The 26963-nt window shown below is 42.6% G+C and overlaps 1 protein-coding gene across 3 annotated transcripts in view; it reads left to right on the top strand.

Annotated features, from left to right (window-relative positions):
- ptprsa (protein tyrosine phosphatase receptor type Sa) overlaps window positions 1-26963 on the top strand; it is a 162845-nt gene that overhangs the window by 53879 nt on the left and 82003 nt on the right. For all 3 annotated transcript variants that reach the window (XM_084548606.1, XM_084548605.1, XM_084548604.1), the window contains 3 exons: window positions 943-1088; window positions 3879-4020; window positions 21861-22049. In XM_084548606.1, the coding sequence (XP_084404732.1) occupies window positions 943-1088; window positions 3879-4020; window positions 21861-22049 (477 nt within the window). The remainder of the gene's footprint in view (window positions 1-942; window positions 1089-3878; window positions 4021-21860; window positions 22050-26963) is intronic.

The following is a 26963-nucleotide window of genomic DNA, read 5'->3' as shown; positions in this document are numbered from 1 at the left end:
GCAGGAACTCTCCTTCATATGTGTTTAGCAGTGCCTGGAGACTGGTGTCGGCCCATGGTCCCTTAATTATTAATTTGACGTTATGCGCTGGTCGTTTGATCATCTCCACATATCTGTATGATTCAGATTTAACGAGTTCCCCAGGAGACGCTGTTTTCTCTCGCTTTCTCTATTTCTATCCGGCTTGTTGTTTTAAACCTACTGCAGCGCATCCATGAGTGACGAACCCACCTAGACCAGACCAGGCACCCCCACCCCATAGCAATGACACTCCTTGATGGCAGCAGCCATCCCCAGCAGGATGCAGCCTGACACAGGCACACACACAAAAATGGTTTAGGAACAACTCAGAAAACATGAAAAACAGCACAAGGTGTTGACCTGGCCTCCAAATTCACTAGATCCCAAACTGATCAAGTATCTGTGGGATGATCCACAGAGGCCCCTCCCCTCAACCCATAGCATGGCATTCTATCAATCAAGGAAAGTACTTTTAAACACTTTTAGACGGTGTCAAATTAAAACCAAACATCACTTTTCAATCTTTTTTAATGATCTTTGCTGAGGGGTTTGCCACCGTACGGGCAGTAACCTAGACCGCAGTCTGTTTCCCTTTAGAGCTCACTGCTCATCAGCACCTTGCCGCAACATTAACATATATATTCACAGCCTCGTGATCATCTGAAGGCATGTATATGCTGTAGCCGTGTGGCGCAGTGTCAGAATGAAATACAGAAGGAGTTAAAAGAGGCGAGTGTGGCTTTATGTAACGTTATGGAGTTGTTTGTCTGTGTGCAGATGCATGCACATGCACTTACACTGGCATTTGGAAGCCTGTCCTTTCAGAAATGTAATTAAAGCAACCGAGTTAGACCCGGCGCTGCAACATTTGTCTTACTGTATTGCTTGTGCTAATGCATCTCTCTCTCTCTGCCTCCTCAGCACCACCACGATTCACTAAAGTTCCCGTCGACCAGATTGGCGTCTCAGGGGGCGTGGTCTCCTTTGTCTGCCAGGCAACGGGCGACCCCAAGCCAAGAGTTAGTTGGAACAAGAAAGGGAAGAAGGTGAACTCCCAGCGCATTGAGGTGAGTCAGTGAAACTTGCTGCTCGCTGCTGCACTCTATAGGTGTGGGGACGGGCTTAATGGTTAGAAGCGCAGCCTGTGCATTTTGTAACCTTCAGTCGACATAGACATTTACGATTCAATTTAATAGTGAATGTCCGACAAAGGATGATCTCAAATTATGTTTGTCCCCATTTACAGTGTTAACATTTATTGTCTTGTATCACAGCTGGGTAGAAATTTATATCAAAAATGCAACTGGCTTCTCTAAGCTACGCCGATTAGCCACAACATTAAAACCACTGACAGTAGAAGTAAATAACATTGACCATCTTGTGACAATACAATGTTCTGCTGGGAAACTTTTGCACCTGGCATTCATGTGGATGTTACTTAGACATGAACCACACACCTAGACCAGACCAGGCACCCCCACCCCATAGCAATGACACTCCTTGATGGCAGCAGCCATCCCCAGCAAAAATCAGTTTAGAAACAACTCAAAAAATATGAAAAACAGCACAAGGTGTTGACCTGGCCTCCAAATTCCCTAGATCCCAAACTGATCAAGTATCTGTGGGATGCACTGGAACAAGTCTGATCCACAGAGGCCCCTCCCCTCAACCCATAGGAGCTAAAGGCCCCCACTAACAATATTCTGTTGCCAGACACCACATGTCCATTCTCTGATGACCCAACTGTTTTGGAGGCCCAAAGGAGACAAACACTATGTGAGGAAGGTGGTCATAATGTTATGCCTCATCAGTGTATGTCCAATGTATAAGTATACCATTAGCTGTTGTACAGCTGTCCTACAGTATAATGAAATGCATCCTCTTTGCACTTGACTCTGCCGCTTTCACATATTTCCAGTGCTGTTTTTTTTTCTGCACACATGCTCATCTGTGTGAAAATGTGCCCGTGCGTTATTCATGATGTCTGTTGTTCGCTTCTCGGCAGGCATCCCAGATGGCATCTCTAAAAGTCTTGATTGATGCTCAGTGTCTCTTAATTAAAAAGTTGCTTTCGTTAAGTATGATGGCAGTGACAGTGCGCAGACATACCAACATTGTGAACACATGCACTCACACTGCGGCATGATGACAACCATAGGGGAGGGGGTAAAAGGCAAAAGATAAAATAAAAATGACAACATCAGCAGGGGAAGATCAGCATCTCCACGGAGGACAAAATAAAAAGACAAGTTGTGTTAGTACATTCTTCCCTGCATGCTAAGTGGGAGACAAAGCCAAGGGCGTGAAGGAACCCGCCAGAACGGACGCTTCAATTCCTCCGTTTAGCATGAAACAAAAAATTTGTAAAGGGGTTTTGAAGTAGTTATGACTTTTTTTTTTTTTTTTTTTTTCAGTTCTACCCTCTAGACAGCTGCTTTGATATTGATCATGATGCCATGCGCTGCAGTGTTTTTAGCCTAATTAGCAGCTCAGCCCTGAGATGTGCAGACGCGGAGCAGCGGGGGCTACTGAAGACACGTACTCGTATCTCAAAGTTCCGCTTTGCTCAGAGATCTCAGCACTGTGTCCTTCGTTGAGATGTTGCATGCTTCTCTGAGGAAGGACAGATACTGGATGAGTGGGTTTGCTTTGAGACTGACAGGCTGGCTGCCTCCTCTGACACTTCGTCCATTCAAAATTAGAGCCAAAGAGCCAGGCTTCAGGGATGACTTGTCTAGGTTTAACGAAAGTGGTAATTAGTTTAGAAATGCCACCATTTAAATTCAAGTCTTTTACCTAAGTCCTGAGGATGAGCTTATTGCTGCAGGATATATGGCAGTTGATATATTGGTTTTCAGGAAGATCAAACATGGCCTTTAAGATGCAGCCCAGTGGACAGTTCTACTTCAAAACTTCCCAACTGTCAGTCACATTTACTAATATTTGGTAGGTTAAACATAAAATATGTTATTGTTAGTATGTGTGTATAGTTCCTAAAAAATGTAACAGTTTTATGTGGAGCTATATACCGATCAGCCACAACATTAAAACCACTGACAAGCAAAGTAAATAACATTGACCATCTTGTGACAATTCAATATTCTGCTGGGAAACTTCTGGATCTGGCATTCATGTGAATGTTACTTAAACATGTACCACCCACCTAGACGAGACCAGGCACCCCCACCCCATAGCAATGACACTCCTTGATGGCAGCAGCCATCCCCAGCAGGATGCAGCCTGACACAGACACACACACACACACACAAAAAAAAAAAAAAAAACGGTTAAGGAACAACTAAAAAAAAAAAACAGCACAAGGTGTTGACCTGGCCTCCAAATTAACAAGGGAGACCAACACAATATTAGGAAGGTGGTCATAATGTTATGCCTGATCAGTGTACGTATAACTATAGCTTTCTTCTACTCAGTATTCTCTGCTCATGTTGCTTTCTGATTGTAGTTTGATATAGTTTTTAAGAGGCTCTTTCAACAAGGTTCAAAAAAGAGGCTTTGCAGAGAACAAAGGGCATAATTACAGATAAAAACAAGACATGAAAACACAAACAACGTGTGTAGACGTTTCCTTATAATTCTGTATTCATGAAGACCTCGGGCTATGAAAGAAAAGAAAAGTAGAACAGAGGATATCTTGTTGGAACTGAAAATGATTTCTTAGTTACCTTAAATGTAAAATAAATGAGAACGCTGACACCGCGCTCACCCTCATATTTGCAAGTAAAATGTTTGCTATGGTTCTATTCTTCAAGGCTGCTTCAGGTTCAAGAGCGGTAGCATTTCACTAGAAATACCGCGTTTGTCTGACCTAACGCCATGCCTTCTGTTTCGCCCCACAGACCATCGAGTTTGACGAGGGTGCCGGCGCTGTGCTCAGAATCCAGCCTCTTCGAGCGCCACGTGACGAGAACATCTACGAATGTGTGGCCGAGAACAGCGAGGGCGAGATTACCGTCAATGCCAAGCTGTCCATCATCCGAGGTGAATCTTGCATTATGATACAGTGTGCAGAGGAGTACTTTTTTTTTTTTTTTTAGTGATGACATCTTGCCTCGAGGCAGGGCTGCACTTTGAAGCCCTCTTACTTGGAATTTTGATAGCTATTGCTCTACTATTGTCTTTCAAGTCAATTTGACGGAACAATTTTAATTTTGTATTATACATGACTGTATTTTACCTCACATGACTATGGATTATGGTTTGATTTTGTCATACAAACCACACCTGGCTAAATGAAAGTTAGATGGAGAATATTAATACTGGTGAAAATGCGGAGGACTATTTCTTGAAGCGTCTGTTCAGGGGCTGATCAAGGCCTACAACAGACTCATACTCGCTTACAAATTGATGGCATGATGGCTGTTTATTAAGGACAAATCAATTTGATGCACTAATCAACTGCCATTCATGTAAGCGCCGAACCTCTCATCTGATTGATTGGTCAGTCAGGGTGACGGTGACCGACAGATGCGCCTGAAGGCATCAGACAAATAATATGAAATGTGTGGATGATCCTACCGATAGCTGAAATTCACACACTTTAGTGATTGGCTCCTAAAGGTGCATACATTAGTTTCCTAAATTAGTCTTAGAGGTCATGGAGGACGGCATCATAGGCAAGCAAGCATGTGGTCACACTCTCCCACCTTTTTCTCTCTTATTCTACCTGTCTCTGTCACGCACACTCACACAAACAAACACTCACAACAGATACCACACACACACACACACACACACGCATACATGTCTTTTCTCTTCTTCTCTGTTCTCTCCTGCTGCCATCTGCCATGTTTCCAGGGCTGGATGAAGCTGAGCTATTGCTGGCTGGCTGGCTGGCAGCACACAAGCAAGGCCTTCCTGGCTGTCAGATCCACAGGCAGTGGGGGTGGGGAGTCTGTGCGTGTGTGGTGGGGGTGTTGGACCAGAGACTGGAAGCCTGGCCCAGCATCTCGGGGTTAGTTATTGTTAGAAACAACCCCCTGAGGTATTTGATTGGGTGCTACGGCGCTGTGAGGGCTTCAGGTGTAGCCCTGCAGTAAATATTTGATTAATCGCTTTAGTCAAATACGATATAATGATTCTGCAACTATTTAAATGTATTCAAATAAATGGTAAAATGTAGCCCAATGCTAGTTCATGAACACAGAGCTTACATGTCATGTCATAACCATTCTTACAATATGATAGAGATGCTCATCAAGAAGAAAACCGTGAGGTGCAAAAAAATCAAAGGTAGTCCAGAAAAAGAAAGAATGGTCCAAATATGGCCTGGTTTGTGTGTTTGTTATAGTTGGAGCCCAATTTATTTATGGCGTGCTGTGAAAATCATGTCTGGAAAGTCTTTCACAAAGAAACAGTGGACATGGGAGAGTAATGGGAGAACAGGAAATTGAAAACAAGGCACAAGCATGCCGAATTTTAAACTACCAGTCCAGTCATGTGCATGTCAGTCCTTGCAGTTGTGTGTGCATGTGTGGCCGTGCAAAGGAACACAGGGCAAATCGAGGGCAGTCCACGGGGGCAGGCAGAAAATGAAAAGTTAGCAGCTTGACAAGGTTTCCTCTAGAGCCCAAGAGGAGGATCGCGGATCTCCTGCCCAGGCAAGACCAAGCACTGAAGGAAGGATGGGAGTGAAATGATGGAGATGAATGTGCAATGCAAGCGTTAGAGATGGAGAGCATAGTGTTCTCTTTGTTTTCCATCTTTAACAAGTTTGGGGGCTTTGCATTAACCCATCAAAAACATAAACAGAGAGAAAATGAGAACATTGGAGAGATCATTTTATTCAGCGAAAATGCCGAACCGTGAGAATGGAGAAAGATGTAGGCTGAAGTGAAAATAGAAAGGGAGGAAAGTGAGGAAAAAAAGACGACGGCGAACGTAGGAAGATAATGCAAGTAGAGATGGAAGCGGTGCAAAGCCAAGGAACAAATAGAGAAAAAAATGGAGAGAAGTTGGCCAAAGATGAAGGGAGACAGCAGGAGGTGTTGCAGACGATTGGCAATGTAGAACAGGTGAGGAGGACAATAGCCGAACATGGGTTCTTGGAACAGGGCAAAGGATTATGGGATGTGGGACAAGGCACAAGGGACACATTTGCAGTAAACAGAGGGGATGTGGTCTGGGATCTAGAGAGGCAGAAAATGGGTCGCCACGATGGGTGACTTGGCCGGAAAGCCATGACACACATTTTGCAAGGAAGTGCAGCTGCATGCACAGAGGCACCGATATACGCACGTTAACAAATACGAACAAACACTCACAATAATTCGAGCAACCAGACATGGCTTGTGTGTCAGTGTCAGGCTTTCTAACGAAGGATCTTTAAACTCGATGAACATGATTAACTCTGAACAAGAATCACTCGCAGCAGACTTCAGAGTCGCTGCACATATTGGACACAGAAACCTGTCTGTGTAGACAATATGTGGAGCCACTGTTCAGCAGCACACTCCTAGGCGTGCAGAGGAGCGCAGTATAGCTTTTTCTGTCGTACTGAGAACTCATCAACCACGGCAGCATGTGGGATTTGTTTGGAGTTTGAAAGGAAATTAACAACAGCAGTGTTCACCACACACACATACACAGACACACACACACACACTTCAATGCTTGTCTGCACTGGTAAAGAAATGTGCACATACAGCAGAAAGTCACACAAATATACCAGAAATGTATGTGTACACGAGTGTGCCCCACTCATACTGTTCATGCACTAACTTATAGAAACTCATAAAAAGATGCAGTTTATTTTTAGTCCCTAGCTCAACAGCCTTTTTTTTAAACTGTGTGGGGACAAAACAGTGTTTGTGTGTATATCCATGTTGGTGGCAATGGCAAAAGGTGCATTTAGCATCGACTGTGACACCTCCTTGGCTGTTACTCCCCTGTTGCAGCTGAATTCATAAGATGGGGGCCATCTGGCTCCACTAAGACTTGCACACAGTCCTCTGGGAGTCCTTGGAAAGGGACCGTCAAGCGTATGAAGCACACTCTTGAGATGTGACACAACTTGCAGCTTGCTACGGGTTTTATGTCATGGGAACAGTTTTTTTTTTGTTGTTGTTGTTGTTGTTTTTTTTTTCTGGTTTTAGGTTTTGCATGGTTGTTGTTGTTTTTTTCCAGAATAGCTTTAGAGTGTCAGAGGGAAGGCTAAGTTGTCACAGGGATGCTGTCAGGTCATGCTGTTGTGGCGATTATGAGGAGCTCTCCTTCTTTGTGCGCTTCTTTTTCAGTCTGCTCCAGTCTTTGTGCCCTTTGAGTACTGTAGCAAACAGACTCTCACCTGAGCCACCACAGTAGCATTGATAAAATTTGATCTGATCAATTTTTTACCATAAAAAGAAATTAACATGACGCGTCTCTAACAGATCACAAGAAGGCAAGGCCTCTCTGGTTAGAAATAATCAGGTTTGCTAGTAAAACCAGAGTGTTATAGCCTGTGAGCCACTCTGCATTGAACTGTTAGAACGAGTGGGCGCCAGCAACCTCTGATACACGAGTTCATAACTTATGGTAATGCTTACTGCAACATACCAGACCCAGCCATGACCCCTGTTTGCAGCCTTGCGTCTGCGTGTGTGAGCCATAGTATTCTCTTTTTGCTACTCCCAGCCAGGTGGAACCAATCAAGCTTATCCTTCTCTGTCTCTCATCACGCTGCTACTCTCTTCCCAACCTTTCCAATCGTCCTGATTACCTCAGTGTAGGCCAAGTTGCAGGCCTGGGTTTCATCTACATGGATAATATATATAGTATATCTGTTAAGATGTTTCATTTTCCCACTTTTGTTTCGCCTCTAACCCGTCCAAATCCCACGCCATTCTCCCTACCGATTCCTCTTCATCTCCTTTTTATTTTCAAAGCTTCTTGTTGAGGATCTTTTTTTTTTTTTTTTCAGGTAAATATCAGGTTGTTAAATTGTATATCCATCGATGAACGCAGTCTACCTATAAAACTGTAACCATGGACAGACTTTTTGTCTCACCTTTTTAGTTTGAAAATACAACACAAACTATTTCCTCTTAGATTCCGCCATGTTAAACTTTCAGTGTCCATGGTTTAGTTTGTACAAGCGGTGTCTTGTTTTCCTGTTGTACATGGATTTAGCTATGCCTTATGCTCGCCGTAAATAGAGTGAAAAGTCCACACTTCTCCCAGCGCCGCGCTGGTCGTGTTCAAGGACGCACCCACTATTACCTAGAGAGAAATGGGCCTTAGCTGGCCTGCTGTTTGATCGGGCTGTCTGTAAAATTGGCCACTCTCGTGAAGGAGCAGGAAATGGTGAATTTTAATGGGGCGCCGCATCCTGATATACACACGCTCGGTGCTCCCATCAAGCCCAGTTGAATTGTAGATAACTATTTTCTGCGAGAGGGTGAGAAGGGTTGAGAAACTGTAAAATGTGTGTGTGTGTGTGTGTGTGGTGCTGGTGGAGCGGTTTGCTGTGATTAGATGGAGGGAGTATATCTCTTATCTCATTATGTTGTAGGCTCCCTCAGCAGTAAGTGGAGGGTGTATGTGTGTGCCTACATTTTAAGCAATGATGTACAAGTTCGGATACATTAATGTGGGGTGGGCTGGAAAACATGCAATAAATTGTCCTTCCAAGTGCAGGAGTTTAGAGCGTCCTATTGAATACACTACAAAAATTTTAGGAAATGCTAGCTGTGCTGAAGACTGGGATGGTAGCTTTGATGGGTGTTGAGTCTAATTGAGAACACGTGGTCGCCATGAGCTATGCATTGTTCCCATTTTCACGATTTATGGCGTGAGTGTATGTGCAGTGCAAAAATAAGTTACCGAAAAAGTTTCTCTTGATGATCTGAGGTGTGTGATGCAATCGGATTCTTAAAATTGTTTAGGATTTTTATAAAAAAAAGAAAAAAGTTCAGCCCGGGCTACAACAGAGGGGAAGAGACAGACTGAGAAAAGAGAGTTGATAAGAGAAGAATAGAACATTTCTCTTCCTTGCTATTCATTTCATCAGTATTCCCTGTACGTTTCTAACAAGCACCAGCACAGATACAAATTTAGGTTGGTGAAATATTCTCCTTGGCTTTATCTCATGGCCCCTTGGGTTTTTTTTTTCTTTCTTTTTTTGAAGCCTCCTGAAACTACACACTCACAAATAAATAGTTTTTTAAAAGTAGGAAAACACAGACCTCTTCTTAAAGTCACTTTTGACTCTTCCTAAAACTTACTCTGTGCGGGTGCTTGTTTTGTTTTTCCGTTTTTACTTTGCATTGATTTGCTTGTGGTCAGTTTCCCCCCCCCCCTCTTTGTGGTGTAAATGCAGTGCTGTTTTGAAGGGTTGAATGTTTATTTGATTGTGTTTATTTTCAAAGAAGAGGTGAGTCCAGGCCACTGGGCAGGGTAGATGAAAAATTAATAAAACACATAGTGAAACAAGAGAGAGGTATGGGGGTGTGTATGCGCGCAAGAGCGGGAGAGGGATGGTCTCCTGAAGTGTGTGCAAGCATGCACGGTCGACAGTCGGTGTTTGATAGGCTGTGTGGTTTGTGGTGCGTTTGAGTCACACACAAACACGCACACACACACACACACACACACAAAGTGACTGTGTGTGTGCATGTAGGAAAGAGAGGGAGACAAAGAAAGAGAGAGGCAGGCAGGCAGGCAGGCAGGCAGGCAGGCAGGCAGGCAGTGGCTGCCCAGTAATGAGACAGTGAAGAATACGCTTGGCAGTATCAGCAACAGATCTGTCTGTTATTCCTCTTCCTGTCTTGCTACCTCTGAATTGACCTTTGCACTCCTTCACTAGTCTCCCACGGCTACAGAAAGAACAAGATAGGACGAAAAAAATGTGGAGGAAAAAAAAAGTCAGGTAGATGTGTAGAAAAGTAAGTAAAAAGTAAAGGTGGAAAGATTAAAAATAGTATATTATTTGATGCACTGGGAAATTTACAAAAATGTATCGTACTGTCGTTGTGATTGTGAGCTCAAGACTTTCAGCCCAGTTTGCAGAAGAACAGCGATATATCTTTTATTAAGTTGTCTTGTTCTGGTAATATGACTAACAGGAGTGGCGCAATCATTCAAGGCTGAAAAGATGGGAAAAATATGAAAAGAAGAAGAGAAGACTTACCTTTGGTCCACCCATCGTGTTAGCAAAGGCCTTGATGATGTAATTTCCTCTTTGTCACTTGACTTCCTGTTTTTCCTCTTCTTCTGCCATGCTAACCACGCTTTGGTAACGGGGTTGCGCACATGTTGCGGCGCACAACTTCAGTGCATCATCACTATAACTTAAAATATGTTGGTTATTGAACTTATTGTTTTAACAATTGCAAGACACGTGTCAACAAAATTATACAAAAAAAACACGTATTTCCACTTTTCAATGGTTATATTTGACGTTTGTTAGTTATCAAAGAAGAGTAGACAAAAGAGAAGAAAGTGCCATTTTAGGTTGTGCTTGAGAACTATTTGATATTTTGAATACAAGGCATTTTCCTACAACTATATTTACATTTTGACTCAGGGCAAGAATAATTTACGCGACAAGTGCATGTGTTAGTGTGTTGTTCATGGATTTTTTGGGGTGGCACAGAAATAAAGACATTCTATTCTATTCTATTCTATTCTATTCTAAAAATGTCCTCCAATTCGGGAATGACCCATTTGCAGCGGGCATGTTTTGGCTGGTTTCAGTTTTCAGACAGGGTGAGAGTGGTCACAAAAATGACATGTACATCAGGAATGCTCTGTTCTGGCTAAAAAAGAAACAAGGACTTGCTCTCTTAACAAAGCTCAGACCCTGACATTTGTCCAAATTGAACCCGTCTCTTTGTTTTTGCCAACTGCATTATCTCCAGTCAGTTCCCTCTCCCGAGCGGTGCTCACCGCCTCCACCAGTAAATAATACATTTGTTTAGTGCCGTTAAGATCTGCATTACCCCCTCACAGTCAACCCATTTTTGGATGTTGCTCCTATTATCGGCGAGCCAAATGCAAATTACATGCAAATGGTAAACCATTTGCTCTTCTTATAATAACTATAATATCTCGTCTCATTTTAGTCTTCCTTTTCCTTTTGTCCCTCCTTTTTTATTTTTTATTTTTTCCAGGAGAATTACACCAAATCTCTTGTTTGTTTGTTTCTGTTATGGCACTCGTGGTGTTATTTCTCAGTGTGCCGGGATTCTTTAGCTATTATTGGTGTAGACAGCAAACCTGGCACAAACAACAAATCAATAGGTGGATGTTGACCACGTGGATGGCCCTCATGGCCCTGATCTCTTATTGGAGGCTTAGGAAGTCTTGTGTTGTTTCCTCATGAAATACTCCCTTTTCTGTCCTCCAGTGACTCCAGCACTCTTTTTCCACTCTTGGAGGATATTTCTCTGCTTACCTTTCACCTTTCCCCCCCTCATGCCGCTCTCTAGGCCTCCATATTGGTATTTCTATGCCTGCCAGACTGTTATCCGTCTTCTATCTCTGTCGCTCTATTTTTTTTTTCTCCAAGGCCCCTCCAGAGGAAATTCACTCACATGAAAGTTTATGGTCAATGAATCCTTTGATCCCCTGAACCCGTAATGTAGTGATCAGGTGTGATTGGAGGATGAAGAAACGGAAGGCAAGCTAAGTGGTAGCGAGAAAGATAAAGGTGATGGAGGGGAAGAGACGGTGGTGATGGAGTGGGATAAATGGTAGGAGCTTGTCTCTGTCCGGGGGTGGCTGCCTCCTGAACTTTTGCTATCTATTTCATATAATTCCTGCTCAAGTGGAACGACCCTGGCCACAGCCGATATAAGACACTGGCAGAGAGGAAAAAATAAAAAGGGAAGGGATGAAGGAGGGTAAGCACATGAAGGGGTGGTTGTCGTCTTCCTGATTGGTTTATTACGGACTAGAAAGTTCAGATAAATGGGTCTTTTGTTAAGTTTGCTAGGAGACTAAAGTGAAAGATCCGCGTCTCAGAGACCTTTTCACAACAGCAAGTACATGATTGTCCGGGTTAATCGAATGTGGTTGTAGATTTCCTCATTTTTCCTCCAATATATGGCATTTTTCACTATCCCTTTCTTCAGAAAACCAATAACTATACAGAAATGATTTTCTTTCTATAAAATGTTCTATAAAATAATTATAGCACATATATACCTTATTCACTCAGTGATAGGGATGAATTGATATCTCTTCTTCAGACCAGGTACAAGGATTTATACGATGCAGTATTTTTTTTTTTTTTTATCATAAAAATGAGAATGACCATAATGGTGATATAATTTTGTAGGCTACGCCAGCTATAGCTTGGCATGTGTGGGAGTGAGGTGTGCAAACTGCTTTGCTTGTAACATTAGTATGACTCACTGGGGAGTAAAATTCACATCAGCCCACTCTGCAGTGAAGCGTGATGGAAGGCACCGGACAGACTGCTGGTCCAGATGTCACTGATGAAACTGAAAACCAAAACATCCTGCAATAAGCTGCAACTTTTCACCAACTCCTTGATGCATGCCCGGGGGCTGTCTCCTGGTATTTAGTGTTGCTTCTCCCGTGTTTTGCATGTTGGTTGCTGCTTTATCCCATTGCTAGCATAGGTTAATTTTACTGCTCTTGGCAGCTTAGCAGAGCTTTTGTCATTATGGCTTGTCTTAAAGAAAGAAATACAGAATTTTTTACCCAATATTGGTATCAGGAATGTCTTTCGTTATATTTCATCAAATTTTCTCCTGTATTTTGGTGCCATATGATTATCTTGTATAACTAAAAAAATGTAAATCCATCTTGCAATTCTGCAATTACTGATGTTGAGAGTATGGACATATGCTCATATTCATATTAATATGCAGTTGTGCAGTCAACACTGCAAGACATGTGCCCATAATGTAATGAAGTTCTTGGTGCATGGAGCCCACTCGACTTCACAGAAGCAAAATACAATCAATAAAATGAAATAAAATAAAGAAAATATGTGGCAATATAAGATAAATATATAGAACCAGAATAAAGTGAAATTGTGCACGTGTGTGTGACTATTTAGCTGTGGATAAAAACTGTCGCTGAACCTGCTTGTTCGAGTGTGAAGTGTAAAGCGAAGATGTGGAATACCAGTGAAAACAGAAATCACATCAGTGGACTTTTTGCTCCACACCTGAGCATGGAATTAGACTTGGGAAAAGGAGGCGCTTCCCGTGGAAACTGTATGAGTGACGACTTTTGGAGCGGCCCAGTTCATGCATAAAGAAGAGCAAGGGGATGTGGCCTGGACCACCTGCTTCATGCATATACATCAGCCGCCAGCCCGGGTGACTGAACTCTTACAACACAGGGGTCGAGCCTTTGGCCCTGCAGGACTGGCAGAGTTGATAAGACTTGAAGTCCTGCATGCCTTGCAAGTGCTATTCCTATGCTTCTTGTGGAGAAAGTTGGATGGAAAAGCTTAACAGCATGAGTATTAGTATTTCTTCTATGATATGAGGATACATCTTGGTAAAGAAACCCTGTTGGCTTCAGTAGCAGCTGTTCATATTGGCCCTTAAAGGCTTTCTCTTCAGCCCACATTTTCTGTTACATCCTTCCACTGAAATACACACCCATCAGGCATAACATTATGACCATCTTTCTAATATTGTATAGGTCTCCCAAAACAGTTCTGACTCATCAGAGAACGGACATGGGCCTTCTGAGGGTGTGAATTTGGAGGCCAGGTCAACACCTTGTGCTGTTCATGTTTTTTAGTTGTTCCTAAAGCATTTTTGTGTGTGTTCCTGTGTCAGGCTGCATCCTGCTGGGGATGACTGCTGCCATCAAGGAGTGTCATTACTATGGGGTGAGAGTGCCTGGTCTGGTCTAGGTGGCACATGTCTAAGTAACATCCACATGAGTGCCACGTCCAAACGTTTCCCAGCAGAACGTTGTATCGTCACAAGATGGTCAATGTTATTTACCTCACCTGTCAGTGGTTTTAATGTTGTGGCTGATTGCTGTAGAGTTCCCTTAAGCTTCACTTGTGTGAATGGGGTGATGATTGGTTGTAACATTGAAGGGGAAACTTCATTGGGCACGCTATGTACTGTGTTTGTTCTCACCAAAGGATGGTGAAATTGCAGCCGAGGTTTTCGGTCCACTTTTCCTCCTTGTTGTTATCCAGCTTATCAGCATTCCGCCCGCAACCTTTCGATCTTGTCATATTTTAAACGACCTATTTATCCAACACTCCAGCTGTTCTCACCGTGGTGATGGCTCACATTCTCTGTGACCCTCATTGCCACTTTTGCTTTTTTCTCTCTACTCCTCAAAGTGACGTTAAGCAATTACCAGACACTCCGCTCATTTACAAGCCGCTACATATTCATAATTGTTGTTCTGCTCACCAAAGGTGCCTTCAAACCTGTCATTAGTGGCTTGATTGCACTAAGCGAATGGCAAAAAAAAAAAAATAACCGACAAAACCATCTCACGCCAACCCCACCCATCCGCCTTCTTCAAATCCTTATGCACTTAGTGTCAGTCTTTAGTCTGACGTTTTGGTGGTTGATTGAGATTAGAGTTGCTTTGGCAGGAATGGCACAGCGCAGCAGCTCAACCCTCGCAATCCATTGTTGCTCTAACCCCGAGTTGCTCACTCAGCTTCCAGAAAATCATTTGCTTCACATGTTGTGAGTACCAAGCCTTGATTCCCTCATTCACACAAGCCGTAACCTGTAACTCTGCAAATATCTCTCCCTAAAGCAGGGGTTTTGCAGTTTAGACCTTCCTTATGAAAGCAAAATCCATGTTCCCTTTTTTTTTCCACACGTGAAAATGCGTATCTGCTAGTTACCACAGAGTAGGCACTGCTGAAAAATACTGACCTTTGGGAAGATGAGTATTCTCGGGGACGGTTTAGATAATCATCTTCAAACCTTATTGTGCAAGGACTGTTTATGACTCCAACATGATTACCAAACTTATGGAGTATGCTGTGCTCCAGTAAGCTGTCAAAGCGCCCCCGCCAGTGCCGCTTTCTCATCAGTGTCATCATTAATTGGGTATGACATAAAATTATGCTGCCTAGCTGCATCCTCTGACAGCATCCAAACTACTTGAGTTATTTGAAGAAGAAAAAAAGGTTGTATGAAACAAGTTTTGGCTCCTGTTTTGGATCTAGTTTTCCCATATACCAACGTCTCCCGATAGACTGCAGGAAATTTAAGGCTCCTTATGGCTTCTTGTCCTGTATTTTATGTAACAGGATATTTTCAGCCATATTTTTTACAGAATAAATCTCTGATTCAGTGAGATGGTCTACTTCCCCTAGTGTACAACAATTAAACAACAGGAGAAGTCTGCGTTATGAAGAGCTTGTACGGCAGCACCGGCGCACACATGCGGTGAACTGACATCGTGTTTCAAGGTGCCTGCACACGCATTCCCACCTCCCACATATGCACGGGAACACACACGGAGACACACTGTGAGCTACCCACCGCTAAACCAGACGTGACTGGTTGACGTTTCTCCACGGAGAGGCACTTCCTTTAATGGCCCCGGCCTCATCTCCTGTCTCCCCTGGAGTTCGTCTGTCTTACCCCAGACGCCTCACGAGCCTGACAAGACAGAAAGAGAGGGAAAGCAGAGGAGCGAGAGCCGGAGAGAGTTGGAAAGAGAGAGAGAGAGAGTATGTGCTGAGGGAGGGTGTTCGATAAATTGCCACTTGCTGAGACGGGTAAACAGAAATTTTTTCCCCCTTTTTATGTTTCCTTTTTTCACTCCAACTCTTTTCCTTTACTGGCAGGGGATTGTTGGAGCCGTCCTAGACAATTACCTCTCTCTCATGTTTGTGCTGTGTCCATCACGGTGGCTTAGCACACCAGGGAAACAACCTGTATTGTACGTTTTTCTTTCGAAAGGCTGAACCCCTGTGTGCAGCATTAAAATTATAGGGAGGGGGAAAGACGGCATGCTACCCACATTGTTGGACCCTGTCAGAAACATGTCAAAAATCCTTTTAATAAGCTAAAAAAAGCGCGCTTAGATGAAGTTGCAGTATAAAAATCATTACTTTTGTTGCAGCTTCCATATGTTTGTGAGTTATATTGAAAGTCATTCATTGAAATCAAGGTAATCTTTTTAGAAAGCAGTAGCAGTATGTTGATCTGCTCTCTGAACTTACTGCTACCACGTCTTGATTTCTGGAAATAAAGGCAAAACCTTCCTACCCTCACTTGCAATAGGCAATTGCAAATCATGCCCTGATGCTACAGACTATTACACTTAAGCCTGAGGGTAAAAATCGTTTCCTGCCCTGTGTTATCTGTGAACCGTCTTGGTTTGGTCCCTAGTATTTGCCATCAAATCCTCTCTTCCACATCTCCTACATTTGACAGAACTGAAGCCATAGCTGCTACATGTGATGGTTGCTGCCAGTTGTTCCCCTTCTTGGCTGCTGTCACCGTCTTTCTTTGGCAAATAAGTTGTGTACCTGCTGTTTAGCTCGGTGATGACGGCTTTATTAACACGGTCGTGTTCAGGACCGGAGATGCCGTGGAGCAAGCCACCATGATCAGTCTCCATGCCAGACTGAATTTCTACATTGTAGGCATTACAAATTTACTCACTTATAATCTAGGGGCCAAGACCCAACGGCACTGCACCTGACAACATACATACTGTATCCAGAATGCATAGAAAACTTGTATAAAGCCTGTTTTTTTATTATATTCAAAGTAAAGTACAAAGTCAACCAACACTTAAATTCTGAAATAAACTGCTTGCCTCATGACGGCATATAAAACATCAACAAAAAAATGAAGTTGCAAGTTGATGCTTCATATAAGTTAATTGCAGTGCATTGTCTGTTGCACTGCAATCAGCAATTGCTGCATACTTCTGTCTTACTTTCAGTATAAGTGACTTTTTCAATCTTTCTCTCATCCTTTATCACTCCTTTCCTCTGCCTCCTTTCCCTTACTCTCATCTGGTCTTTCGGACCGCTTCCCCTGGGTTATATTTTTGGACATTTTGGATGTAAATGTTGCCCTTGGTGTCTAGATCTGCTAAGTGTGGAGAATACCAATAGGACATCAGACGTCTTTCTGGGAACGGAGCGGGGAGGTAGAGGTTGAGTGCCGGCTGTATAATAACCATTATTCAGCTGAGATGGCTATCCGGAGAGGGCTATCGTTGCTCGGGCCAGAGACACTGTGATTAGATTTCCCCCCTGTTGCTATTCTTCTCTGTCCCTGGGCCTTTCTGTACCACCATTCCCCCGTCTTCCTTTGAATATTACTCAAGCAATTCAACGGGATTCCTACCTACTGGTCATAGAATTCAAGGAATGTCACAGAGAGACGCGCTGAAGAGAGGCAGAGTGCGAAATTGATGAGTTTACCATCGTTACAAATTACAAATTGTCAACCACAGACGAGAGAGCTGCTAACAGACTACAACAACACATTTAATCTATTTTTTCGTTACCAAGTGGCTTTTAGATGCTTTACTTCACAGCACAACCAGGTGCTGAAGAGAAACCAATAAAAGAACCTTTTTTCCAACTGAAAGAATCTGTGGCCTTGAATGCGCTATGCGTTAGGACACATTTGCTTGATTTTAGCTGTGAAGCTTACACCCAGTTAGACTCAAATACGTGATACACTTTAGAAGATGTTCATTATGAGATGCTAGGAGCAACTGTGGAGGCATTTCATAACATTTCCAGCAAGTGGTTATGAATCAAATAAATTAATTAAGCATTGTGTTGACTGTCGATTCTTCATGCACACGATTTGTATAGCACATGGACTTTCCATAAAACTCTGGTTGTATTCTGTCTGTATTATACAACCTCCATCGTAACATAGACACTTGTTTGTGGTCCCTGGACTGCAGAGCAAATGAAGCTGCACTGTCTAGAATCTGAGCAGCTGGGTCTGCCTATTCAAACTCCTGTTATGTGTTTGGATGAGAGGGAGCCCACTGTGCGTTCATTAGCCTCTTCCTCCATAACTTCTAGTCTTAACCCGTCTTCTAATTTCCCTCTCTCTTTCTTTCTCAGGGTCTCTCCCTCTTCTCATCCCTTGCTCTCACTCTGCCTTTCTCACAGCAGTCCCTCAGTGGCATTAATGCGCAGGCCTGCTTAAAGCCTGTGTCTCGATGCTGTGGCGCTGGGTAATCAGTTAACCTGATTATGCAGCTGATGAAATTAAATCATTGCAGTAAGTGAAAATAATAATATGAGTAATAGGTGCACGGTATGTTGGAGCACCCAATGGCATTTTCTGCAGACCCAGCCAGTCAGGATTTACGCACCCCCCCCCCACACACACTTCTCTTGCTGTGGCTCTGTATCTCTGCTCTGGGAGATAACCGATGTCTCAGAACAAGTGGCTCTGGATCCGCTGATGTCGACATCAGATGAAAGTGGGTGACATATGCAGTGTTATAGCGTCAGTATCCACATACGAGCTGAGCATGCAACATCTGACCAATGCTAAGTAATATCCTACCAGGGTTGGTGGTACCTTTTCAAGCGCAGCATGCACGTTAGTACGCTCTGGGATCAAGTGCCATGTGCAATGCTATATAGCTAATTGGATAAAGCAAGTTATGAGCATTATGAAAAGTCTGGGTGTAGCTCATTAAAAAAGATAAAAGAACTGGAACTGCAGGTGCCAGGGTTAAGTGCTCATTGAATATAAGTCAGCTGTATGTATTCACTAGTATGTGCATCTGATGGAGAATGTCAGTTAATTATGAGGTGGTATAGTTCCAAGCTTATACTTTGTTTTTTTCCATGAGACCACTCAGTATACTGTATGTTCTTATTTCTCTGAAAATAATGAATTACCCTGAGAGTACAAAATGCCACATTTAATTGCAAAGCCCTTTGTATAGAGCTCTAGGACTCTTGCACAGTTATTAGTCTCAGTTTTTCTTTTAAAAAACATGGTTCTGGCAGAACGGAATCGCTGGAAAAGGGATTAGTCCAGACAGTTAAATGAGTCGATAGGACAGACCTTATAAGAGGGCCCCGGTTAGCGCGGTAGAAAGCAGAACGGAACAGCAGGCATGAGTCGGCAGATTAACAGCCGGGCAGTGGCTAAGCTAACCGGAGGCTGATTAAAGGCTTTGCACCTGTCACTTGTGTAATGATATTAAATGAATGGAAATTAAAGACAATTATGGATAATGATGGCACTCAAACCAACACAAGAAGCCAAACAGAATGGCAAAAATCTAAAGCCAGATAAGGTCAGCTGGAGGCTCTAAGAGACGCTGATCTTACTAGGTAATCCTAGGTTACTGTTCTTCCCTTTTGCATGGCTTGAAAGCCTGCTCTTATTACCATATACAGGCTGGTTGGTCCAAATCCTGTTGAATAGTTTCCAAAGTATGGCTTTCATCGCTGGTGTCTGTGCAAGGAATTGCCATCTACAGTAAGTGCTGTACATCACGTTGATGAAGAAGACCAAGCTGAGCTGTCCAGATGCCAAACATCTCCATATGCCAGTCATTAACCAACCAAAGGAGACAGGTTGCATGCTGGGAGGACTAAGATAAGTGCCCCCACCTTGTGCACTGAAAGAAAAAAATCTGAAGTTGTTTGAAACTTATTATATAATGACTGAGGGTTGTATTGATTTCATTTAAATCAGATTAGTGACATTCTCCAGACAATCTCCACCCTAACCTTAACCCCAAGTCGGCTTCTCTAACCACTAGTCTACTATCTCCTCAGTGTATCCCCTAGCAAAATAAACAGTGACATTATCATTGAACAATAGCGCCGATGTGTTGATTCTGTTTGGCCTGTCAAGATATGTCATCATAGCGTACACATCATCGGAATGCAATTGCTGTGCCATTAAGAGAGACTGGCCCTTTGGGAATCCTAGGACGCTATCCGCACATGTCATTGGTTGCCTTCTCCTCTTCTCAACCATGCTGGCTAACCCTAAAGTAACACTCCCTCGATGAGTGATCTATTTATTTTTGCATGGCTGCCTTTATCGACGGAGCCTGTAAGCTTCAGGGGGGAAAGATGGTATCAGACTCCATTCCCGGGGAAGCGAGTAACCGGCATACAGGCGATTTATTCAAGAAAGGCTGCCAGTGTGGTATCAGGTCAGAGCAGCTGTAACGATGGTATAATCTGTCCATGAATCCACAATCCCCGCTTCTTGTTTACTGCTGTTTCGGTGGGTGGGTGTGTTCTCCGACCCTTTCTGCCTTCTCTTGCTCCTTCATGCAGATTCATTCCGTCACTTGCCTAATTCCATTAGTTTCAAATCCACTTACTCAGTAATGATGTTTTCAGTGTCATTACTGTAGTCTGTGTAGGCTGCAGTCGAACTGCCTTCATACCATGAAGGCAGAGTTAACATGATGTGTAGTACAGATAGGCCTCAGCCACATCAAATGCAGCTCTCAGTGTGCAAGTCAGACAGATAGACCTGGCTAGAGGGGTACATGAGTGCAGCATCTTTTATGGTATCTTATACATAGATCATTGATGACACAGAGATGGGGAGTTTGTGAGAACATATTGCACCACCCTGTCCCAGAGTTTCTTAAGTGAAGTGTACTCATTGCTATTGCTTTTCTGAGCTTGAGGTGAACCTGGTATAAAGAGATTATACAGGGGTGACTATTAAAAATTGATGGAAAGGATACAGCAGGAAACCTAAAACAGTATAAATATATATATATTTATTTTTTTTTAACCTCCAATGAAATATTCATTGTGCCGTGCTGATGTCAGCCTTAGTTAGAGGTAACCTGTATGGACTTTAGAGACCCCCTGGTTCCTCCCTTCTATTGTTGCCATACTTCTTTTATTTTCCAAGATTCAATCTATCAAAATGTGAACACAGATGAATTCCCCACTACTTCTCTACATGCTTATGTACTGTATAAAGCCAGTCTTTATCTGTCTTGGTAATTTAAACATAAAAGAATAAAAATCGATTGATTAAGCCACAATTAATTAAATAGTTGTGTTTTTGCGACCATTTTATTTAAAATGCTTGACTGGCAACAGTAGAATTTTATTAATCCAGGATGAGATCATATGCGTGAAATGAAAAAATATAATACGGAGTAGCACTAAATAACTTTCCATTGAATTTAGCCAGACAGACTCTGCTTTTAGAGTCTGACTAAAACTGCCCCAACAATTTACTGTCCTAATTTCCCTTAATTTAGTGCTCGTGGGGTGTCGATGAGGCCACCACGACGTCTACAAATTGCACATGAGGTCACTGGCTCGCCACTGAAAAGGCTGCTGTGCTGTGCCACTGGCCAGCATCTAAGTCAGTCCATTGTCTCCAATTTGTGATGTGTCCTGATGCATATTTAGAGCTCAGGGTACTTCCCCCCACAGCTCTCATCATCTGAGAATGAGTCACTTCTCGCTCCAGAGGTCAGCCTGTTTGACCCATGGGACTAATTGCCCCAAGAGAGCGTGGCGCCCACATAAGGAGAACAATGACCATGGAGTGCACTACCCTGTCATCTCCTAAAAGTGAGATAATGGCTCAATCGTGCACGATGATTAGCTGCAAGGATACTGCCATGTCTGTGTTTCTGACTAAACAAGTGCTGACTACTGTGATGGTTCTCGAATTAGCACGGGAATAATGACAATAATGTCAGATATGCTTAAGTCTAACTAGACAACATCTCTTGAACCTTAGATATATATATATATAAATTTCACAAATTAATACGGTGCACATTCAACTATAAATATAAAAAAGACTCAGAATGAACTAACACACAAATTCAAGCTTTCACCTTTTTAGGTCATATTGTGTGCGCTGGAGTTTCAAGTCAGGGGACTCACATGCTCTACTGACCTGTTCTTTTCACAGAGGACCTGCTTCCACCGGGCTTCCCTAACATTGACATGGGCCCTCAACTCAAAGTAGTGGAGCGCACTCGAACAGCCACCATGCTCTGTGCCGCCAGTGGTAACCCAGACCCAGAAATCACATGGTACAAAGACTTCCTGCCCATCGACCCCAGTGCAAGTAATGGGCGGATCAAACAGCTACGCTCAGGTAAGGAAAGATTTTTGATCCCTTTTCGTCTTCCGCTAACTTGATTTTCTAGGACATTTTTGACGATAGTTAACAAAGTTGATTTCTGGTTCCTGTTATTTTCTTTGTTTGTTTGTTTTTTTCAGATATTATTGGCAGTTGTGCCCAGTATTTCTTTTTTTTTTGTGGAATTTTTGTATAATCAACTTTTCTAATGACATGAAAATCACAGATTCCAACACTAAAGAATATGAATAATGTGTTTTAATATTTAAATCTAAGAAAGCAAGTACAGTACTATAAAGCCAAGCATTATAACCATTGTGCATGGTTTTATGACCGCAGATCAGGTGGACCTATTCTTATTGTATCCTATCCAAAAGATAGGGTACAGTGAGAACATTTTAAGAGTATAACGTAACAGAATGAGGTCAAGTGATTCACAACATCCCAGAAGTGTGTCAGAGCAGACAATGAATGAGAACAGGGTCCACATTCTACTGACACAAGTCAGTGGTGGATATGTTGTCTTGTTCCCATTGATTAAAACCCACTGAGAGACCCAGTAAAGCAAAGTCTAATTATATAGCTAATTAAGTGCAGGCCCTGGAGTGGCTCTGGGCAATAAGGGGTAGATATTTTAGGTCGATGATTTGTCACCATTTGAAAAATCCAATGACTCTTATTTGATTTGTTGCTGCAAACGTAAATCAGGGTAGACACCACTAAATAAAGAGTCTGTTGCCATCGAGTTCCTGCCCTAGTTGTGGCCCTCAAGAGCTATACGCTGAAAAGAATCAATTTGTCATCTCATTATTCATGACTTGCTGAATACAGCAAGGCCGCACCTCCGCATGACTCTTTTCATTTCTAGATATGGTTCATGCCCTTAGTTTCGAGGGCCTTTGAGTTTTCAGATTGCAAAACAAAACCTTAAAGGTGAGACTGTTGTCTGGGATGATGTTGTAGAGTCACAGTGGCCCAAGTATCTGTGTCAAGTCATCCCGAGGTGCTTTTATTACAGGCTGTCAGCCAGTACGTTTGAGTTAAGCGGAGTTAAGCCTCTGCAGGACTAGACGCACGTAGCCTACGCACGTAGCCCTCGCCGGTGCAAGCATTTATACTTGTGCGCTCGTCAGTCTGGCTCACTCTGTAACAACAGGACCCAAATGCTAGTCTGCGCTGTGTCTTTTTTGTACTTCCTGCTTCACTCTCTACTTCCTGCTTTAATTGCAACAATGCAGACTGACATTTTCGCCGAAATTTCGCCAAAATTCTTGTTTTCACAAGTATAAATACAGATTAGTCTAGGTTGTCTTTTACCCAGTTTCAGTGTGATATTGTTGTTTAGAAAATGTCATTATGTAGTTGTATTGTGCTAGCATTTAATCTTTAATATGTTGGGAATTCAGATTTTTAGAGCTTCAGGGAAAATTTCCAATTTTGTTTCTCAGGTATTTTCGGCAGCTGGTAAGCTTTTCCTCTCCACCAGTAATTTCCTAGATTGTAGTTATTATTACGTGGAGAGCTGTAACAGTTTACATGGGAACTTTGTAAGCATGGCTTTGTGAGTTCTTCAGCCTCTGCGGGTCACAGACAAATTAAATTCAACTTCTTGTCTGTTGTGTAACCTATTGACCACCGTCTTTATGTGTTTCACGATTTCTTTAATCAATTGTCTTTGTATGTCCTGTTTAACTGAAACAGACTGTTGTTTTTTTGTCTTCTCTTTCTTAATGTCTTTTGTCTATATTTGTGTCTGAAACTCAGATGTGCCACGTTAGTCCACATCGCAGAGTCTTCAACACGTTTCATTTGGTTGTAACCCACCATGCATAAAGTTGAAACCAAAAAGAAAATGACCAAATTAACTAAAAACATTTAGCCAATCCGTGCAATTGAATTATAAGACTAAATCTGTGTGTTAACCAGTATAAGTTAACAGAAAAAAAATCCTCTAATTAGAATTATAAATTGTAAATAAAACTAATGGTAAGCGAAAGTTACTTGTGTGACTGTAAAAATGAACTGCTCCTTCTATCTTCATATCTTATTGTAAAAAAAAAAAATGCTAAACCTAACCCAACTAAACTGGAGTTCCTTTAATTCTTAGGTAGCACTCACTTCTGACCTCAACCTAAAATCTTGTTCTCCCCCTTTTCTCTATTTATTTTTTGCTTTGTCATTTTCAGAAACCTTTGGTAAGTGTCTTATAAAGCTCAGCAAGCCAACCCACTCTCCTCGAAGCAGATGGCACATTTAAACTACTTTCCAAAATGCATGAGTCCCCTTGCTCTCCCCCTCACTCCTCCCCTCTTCTCCTCCTTTCTTCCACTTTTCCCCTTTGTTTTGTTTCTATCTATCCTCAACTTTTACTTTTCTTTTGCCCACACTTCTTCAACAATGTCGCTACCCTGAGACTTAAAGCAGAAAGACATGACGCAAGTCTTGAAGGTATCATGGTCTGCCTTAAGCAGCGCTGTCTTTATTTATATCAGGATGACACATTTTCACATTTCACACATTTCTGCAGATTTACTGAAATGGTTCCAAGGTTACCTGGGAAGTAGCTGTTCCCTATTTTCCCTTGTTTACTTTTCCCCCTGACCATATTATCCAGATTTTACTCTTCTGATGCCCCAGTCAAGTCTGTTGTTTTGATTTGTGGGTCTCCGCTGTGTTGAAGAACAGCAGGTTTTATAAAATAATTGGAGGCAGTCATAGCCTACAGTATTTTTAGGCTTCCTGGTGAGATACAGTATGTAGCAAACACAATTCTCCTGCAGTACCCTGGCTGTTTTTTTTTTTTTTTTTATTCTCTGAAACAAACGGCTGAATCTCAGTTTTCACAATAACACATCTGCCGTCCAAAAGTATCATTGCAAAATGCAGTCAGTTCTGATAGGAGCTGAAAGAGTCATGAGTTTTTCCAGGTCAAGGCCACTGCAGGACCGCTGCATAGCTGAACCAAACCTTCCAATCCCACACTTGGACTGGGTCAACCCTCTGGTCATGGCCGGATATTTTCTCAGGAGAGCATTTTCTGCTCTTGCCAGTTTGGCCCTCTGTCCCGCTACTTCTAACACCGTGCTGAGGCTTTATTGTCGACGCTCGAGGGCAAGGGCTCATCTGACGTGTTGCAACATTTCGTACTCCGCCTGACTTTTTCAACTACTTTCAAAAATATACCCAGCCACTTTAACCTGGGCACATTTCACTTAAATTTCAAACTAAATATGTATGCAGGAGGAGGGGAAAAAAAGGAAATTGCTTTCCCTTGTTTTAATACCCTGGCTCTCGAAAGGTAATGTTAGCTTTGCGGACTCGCCTTTTTTTCTTTAGCCCTTATTCTGGAAAGCTCAGCAGCCAGGCAGGATTTATGCTGATGAGAAAAAGGCCTGCATGCGCAAGCCCCTGAGGCTGCCATTTCCTCATCTCCACAGCACTTCTAGTAGCCATCTTGGGTTCGAGATTTTAGTATTTAATGCCTACTCTTTTTAATGATAAATGCACTTAAGAAAACCCCAAAACACTAAAGGGTCAACGTTCCTGTGGCAGCCTCAGAATTGGTATTCTGTTGATCTGATTGCCGTTGACAGTTTTTGGGGCCTAGCTGTTGACTCTTAAGGATTAGGCAGATTCTCAAGCTTCGGGGTGCAACTTTGACACTGGTGGGTCCTCTGTCATAGGCATAGGTTAAGAGTGACAGTGAGATGTTGGGGAGGAGTGTCCAAAAAGATCAAGGTCTTTTCTAATGAAAGGCCTCAAAATCTTGCCTGGGATTACAAGCCTCCTTTACACACACGGATTAATACACATGTGTGAGCCATGAAAACTTACTGGTGGCAATAAGGCTGCTCCCGTTGTAGCAGCTAGGTCAGCTGCAGATCTGGTTTTCACCGAGACAAAACCAGGCTCCCAGACAGGTGTCCGTGGTGACGAGAAGGTCATCCAGACGTCCTCTGGAGGGTGGTCAGTCTTTTGACACTCAGCCAGTGATGCAACCCCATTTCGCCTCACACACACAGATGGGCAACATCTCTGGCCAGATTGCCTCCGGCCAAGCTATAGCCTTCAATGATATTTTAATATATTCAGAGGGCTGTTTAACAAAACAGCTGGGGTGTTCTGTGGTAAAAAAAAAAAAAAAATTATAATAATAATAATGCCACATTTGATAATATGGGGAGAACAGCAGCATGTTGAGATATATTTAGGTCATTGTCTCCCTAATCTGATAAACCTCTGGCTGACCAAAGCTTAGATGGGAAGCTTATGGCCATTAGGTTGCATGCCCGTAATACAGGTGGATTTGCCATTGTAATTGAATACTGGCTAGCCTCTGCAGACCCGGCTCGCCTGGTCATCCTTGGCTAAGTTTTTAATTTTATCTTCTCAGGCTGCCTCATTATTTCAAATTCATTATCGAAAATTAGAAGCTACAATGCCCATTTCCTTCCTCCTTTTTACATATTTCTGTTGAACCTTTGAAGCGAACTCCCTTTTCCGTCCCTCATCCTTCCTGTTGCGTTCCTTTCCTTTTCAGTTTCTCTTTCGCCACTCACTTCCTTATACGGTCTCTGTGATAGCCCTCCCCATAACAAACCTGCTTTATTAACATTAACCTTACTCTAACCTTAACCTAACATTAACCTTAACCTCTAACCTTTAACTAGAAACCTCTTAACTCCCGACTAAAACTCATCGCAGCTAAAGCAACGTAAACCAGCTTCCTGCAGCCTCTAATCAATCTCTAACTCTGTAACGATGTAACCTTCCCAGAACCCTGTTGTCCTTTGTCTTGTGATTACCTATGATTATGTGGTCTCCAGAATCATTACACAAATTATTAAAATGTCACTTTGGTTTTGCCTGGTTTTACAATGACTCTAAGCTTCAGCTGTGTCAAATCTATCTACACACACACAGCAGCCT

Source organism: Chelon labrosus (assembly GCF_963514085.1).
Source record: "Chelon labrosus genome assembly, chromosome: 7".
NCBI classification, from domain to species: Eukaryota; Metazoa; Chordata; class Actinopteri; order Mugiliformes; family Mugilidae; genus Chelon; species Chelon labrosus.
The sequence above is the reverse complement of the archived record's forward strand: the minus strand, read 5'-3'. Positions and strand labels throughout refer to the sequence as shown.